Source organism: Chlorocebus sabaeus, chromosome 24, assembly GCF_047675955.1.
Source record: "Chlorocebus sabaeus isolate Y175 chromosome 24, mChlSab1.0.hap1, whole genome shotgun sequence".
Lineage (NCBI taxonomy): Eukaryota > Metazoa > Chordata > Mammalia > Primates > Cercopithecidae > Chlorocebus > Chlorocebus sabaeus.
Genome location: NC_132927.1, coordinates 71,087,026 through 71,090,855, shown reverse-complemented (window position 1 = coordinate 71,090,855; position 3,830 = coordinate 71,087,026). Strand labels below are relative to the sequence as shown.

Sequence of the window (3,830 nt, the reverse complement as noted above, 5' to 3'; positions counted from 1 at the left end):
GAGAAACTCAAGATTTAAAAAAGAGGTGAAATTAGGCGGTGAGTACATGGGGGCGCGGAGGAGTGGTGGAATCTTCAATCCTGCTTGAGAGGGGATGCAGCCCCTCACATTTTCTAAAACAACCAATTCCGAAAGGGGAAAAAAAGTAGTCCCAAAGAAAAATCGTCCACAATGAGTTTGAGCTACAGGCAGAGGAAATCGCACCCAATAATAGGACCCAATCTGAGAAAAAAGGGTGGGGGTGGAGAGGTCGGGCGGAGGGAGTTGTTAATTGCGGCGGCACAATGGTATTAATGAGATTAACCAAGGCAATTAGGCCGCCCGCCCAGCTCGGCCGGCTCCTCTGCCCGGCTGCCGAATGGAAAAGATTAGGTTAATTTCATTAATTCGCAATCCACAATCTCTTTTCAGGCCTTGTAACCCCCTCCCCTTGGCATCACTCCCCCTCCCCCTAACCCCCTACCCCCACCCAAAGGAAAAGAAAGGGCCAAATCTGGTTCTGTTTGTCATCTGCATATTACCAGGAACTAAATCCAGGATGACGTCGACTCAGTATAAAACCAACAAGAGATTCAGCTGGTCTGAGCTCCGTCCTACCCGCGGGTTGAGTTCAGCGAACGCTGAGGCTAGGGGAGGGCGGGAGGAGGGAGAGCGGACGCAGGGGGCGGGGAGGGGCGCAGGGCTGCGCGCTCGCCGGCGCTCTCTTTCGGTTTGGTCGGCAGCTAGAGGAGAGTGGACCCCCCCACTTTAAGGCTCTGTCCTCGGCACGTTCCCGCCGCCCCCCGGTCCCGGCGCGGGGCTCGGGGATGCCCGCCAGCATGTTCAGCATCGACAACATCCTGGCCGCCCGGCCGCGCTGCAAGGACTCGGTGCTGCCGGTGGCGCCCAGCGCTGCGGCTCCCGTCGTCTTCCCGGCCCTGCACGGGGACTCGCTCTACGGCGCCAGCGGCGGCGCCTCCTCGGACTATGGCGCCTTCTACCCGCGCCCCGTGGCCCCCGGCGGCGCGGGCCTCCCGGCCGCGGTCAGCGGCTCCCGCCTCGGCTACAACAACTACTTCTACGGGCAGCTGCACGTGCAGGCGGCGCCCGTGGGCCCGGCCTGCTGCGGGGCCGTGCCGCCGCTGGGCGCCCAGCAGTGCTCCTGCGTCCCGACGCCCCCAGGTAGGGTCGCGCTCGCTCCGGCCTTTGCCGCCCACCGCGGTCCTTAGCCCTTGGGGCCAGTTGGTTAATTCACCTTCTTCAAACTTTGCTCCTCCTGCAAGTCCCCCCTCCGCTTTTGCCGATCGGGCGCAGGAGTTTGCAAACTTCTTGCTGCAAACTTTTGGCCAGAGTTCGCGAAAACTGGAATTCAGTGCCTGCCCGGGGAGATTGGGTTTTTTTTTTTAATTCTCTGACTTTGGGGGGTGTGCGGATGGACGCTCTAACACGCTCCTTTTCCCTGCACCCCTGATTCCCGTGCACCCCCAGTTCTCAGCACCCCCTTGCAGACTACTTCTAAGTGGAAGAGGGTCGGGGGCTGGCGGGCGTGCATGCGTGCGGTGGCGAGGGCGGGCGGCTGACCGTGCGCCCCACTCTGTCGCAGGCTACGAGGGCCCCGGCTCGGTGCTGGTGTCCCCTGTACCGCACCAGATGCTGCCCTACATGAACGTGGGCACGCTGTCGCGCACCGAGCTGCAGCTTCTCAACCAGCTGCACTGCCGGCGGAAGCGGCGACACCGCACCATCTTCACTGACGAGCAGCTCGAAGCGCTCGAGAACCTCTTCCAGGAGACCAAGTACCCGGACGTGGGCACGCGCGAGCAGCTGGCCCGGAAAGTGCACCTCCGCGAGGAGAAAGTGGAGGTAGGCGCCGGGGCCTGCCGCGGGCGCCTAGCGGTCTTTCCCCGCGAGGTGGGGCCCCAGCCGGGTTTGCCCAGCCCTGCTTGGCTCTCCCCGCACTTTAAAAACATCCCGATGGCGGCCCGCAGGCTGCTGGAGGGCGGTTTAGGCCCAGGAAGTTGAATGAAAACGCGGAAGCGGGAGCGAGCGGCTCCCCTCCTTTTGTTGGCCTGCGCGGGGTGTCCCGCCGCCACACCGAGCTACCCGGGTGCCCCGGGACTGGGGGAAGCGCGCCTTTGATCTGAAATGTTTTGTCCTCCGTTGCGCAACAGGTCTGGTTTAAGAACCGCCGCGCCAAATGGAGGCGGCAGAAGCGGTCCTCATCGGAGGAGTCGGAGAACGCGGAGAAGTGGAACAAGACGTCGTCGTCGTCGTCGAAGGCATCACCGGAGAAGAGGGAAGAGGAAGGTAAAAGCGATTTGGACTCGGACAGCTGACGGCCGCGGGACACTTGCTCGTATTACTTACCTAACTCGAAGGACTTGCACAGACAGACGATGCTACTTTCTTGCACACGCGCTGCCTTGCGGGAGGGGGTCGAGAAAGAGGAACGAAGAGCTGTAAATAGTGTACAGAGCCGGGAGAGTCGGCGCCTCGGGTCAGGGCGCGCCGGGACCCACAGCCCAGCAGCCCGACGCCGCCCGCGACTAGCCCCCACCGTAGTATTTATAGTTAAATTAAGGGTGACAGTACAATAAAGTGATGGCGATGTAGACGGGCCACATTCTGTATTTCATACCCCCCCCCCCCCCCACCCACCACCATCAATCTGGAGCCAAGAAAAGAAATCTATGTAGTCCGTAACCTCCGGAGGAAAAAATTGAGCAGCTCTGATCTACCAAAACAAACAAACAAACAAGAAATGAAACTCTGGGTAACAGTCACAGCATGGGTGTCCTGGTTTAAAATGAAACCTTATGTCTAGGAAGGGTTGGAGAGTAGCGTTGCCGGGCCAGAGTGGGGAGGAGGTACATTGCAGTTGAGAGGGGCAGCCTGGGTCCCTCACTTCCCTCTTCCGCAGGCAGAAGGAGCACTCCTTCCCTCGCTGATGAGGGAGAGGTGAGAGCTAGGGGAGTCCTGGAGCTCCCACAGAGCCCACCGCTCCAAGCTGCTCAGCCCTGCTCCTGAGAAACCTAAGGCGGCAGGCCCACGGGAAAATTAGGCAGCGGGCATGCCAGCTCCCCCAGCGCTTTCCTGGATCTTCCGCAGATGCTCCAGCTGCCTAGCTCCACATGCGAGTTGCCCCTTCCCCCAGGGCAAGCGTTTCTGCTCTGACATTTCTGAGCTGTGCGCCCTAGAGCTGGCCGGGACCAGGCGCTGTCCTGCTGCGCTGCGCTTCTCCCTGGGCATCTGGAGTGACCAGGGCCGCACGTGATACACTCAAGGCCAGCCTTGTCTAAGAGGGCACCGCTGGTGGGGTCACTTCCAGGTGGCGGTACCGACACCTCCTGCTTCTTCCCCAGACTGTCTTCCCTCTGCACCAACTGGGCGGAGAAGGGAGCTCCCGGGAACGCGCCCAGTGCGCTGGTGGGCAGTTTATGAAGGATTGGAGAAGCCCCCGCCCCCAGTGCGGATAAGCGCCTGGGCCAGGGATGAAGACAAGAGCCTGCCGTCTGTATGGTTCCCCAGGCCGTCGTGGGGATGGAAGTGGAGGCTAAGGGCCAGCAGGAATGGCTTTCAAATGTCTTCGGTTTACCATTTTATAGACTTAAAGCTAAGGCTTAGAGAGCTTTCCAGCTTGGCTTCCGGCAACAGCCGGCTGCAGGGACTTGTTCTTTCTCTTGGGCTACCTCGGGTATTTGGTGCAAGATCCCTCCAGAGAAAGGTTGTGCATCCTGGCTTTGGGACACAGCACGTGAAAAGTAACAGTGTTTTAGAAGAAGCAGTATGTTTTTTCACAGCTTGCAGATTTGCAAGGTAAAAATGACTCCTGGAGCGGGTAGCAGGCAAAA

The 3,830-nt window shown here is 60.1% G+C and overlaps 1 protein-coding gene across 1 annotated transcript; it reads left to right on the top strand.

Annotated features, from left to right (window-relative positions):
• Positions 1–704: 704 nt before the first annotated feature.
• On the top strand, positions 705–2,591 carry GSC (goosecoid homeobox). Its single transcript, XM_007987721.3, has 3 exons — positions 705–1,161; positions 1,583–1,842; positions 2,151–2,591. Exons 1-3 carry the CDS (start codon positions 807–809, stop codon positions 2,313–2,315), a joined length of 780 nt encoding a protein of 259 aa, XP_007985912.1. The 5' UTR covers positions 705–806; the 3' UTR covers positions 2,316–2,591.
• Positions 2,592–3,830: the final 1,239 nt, after the last annotated feature.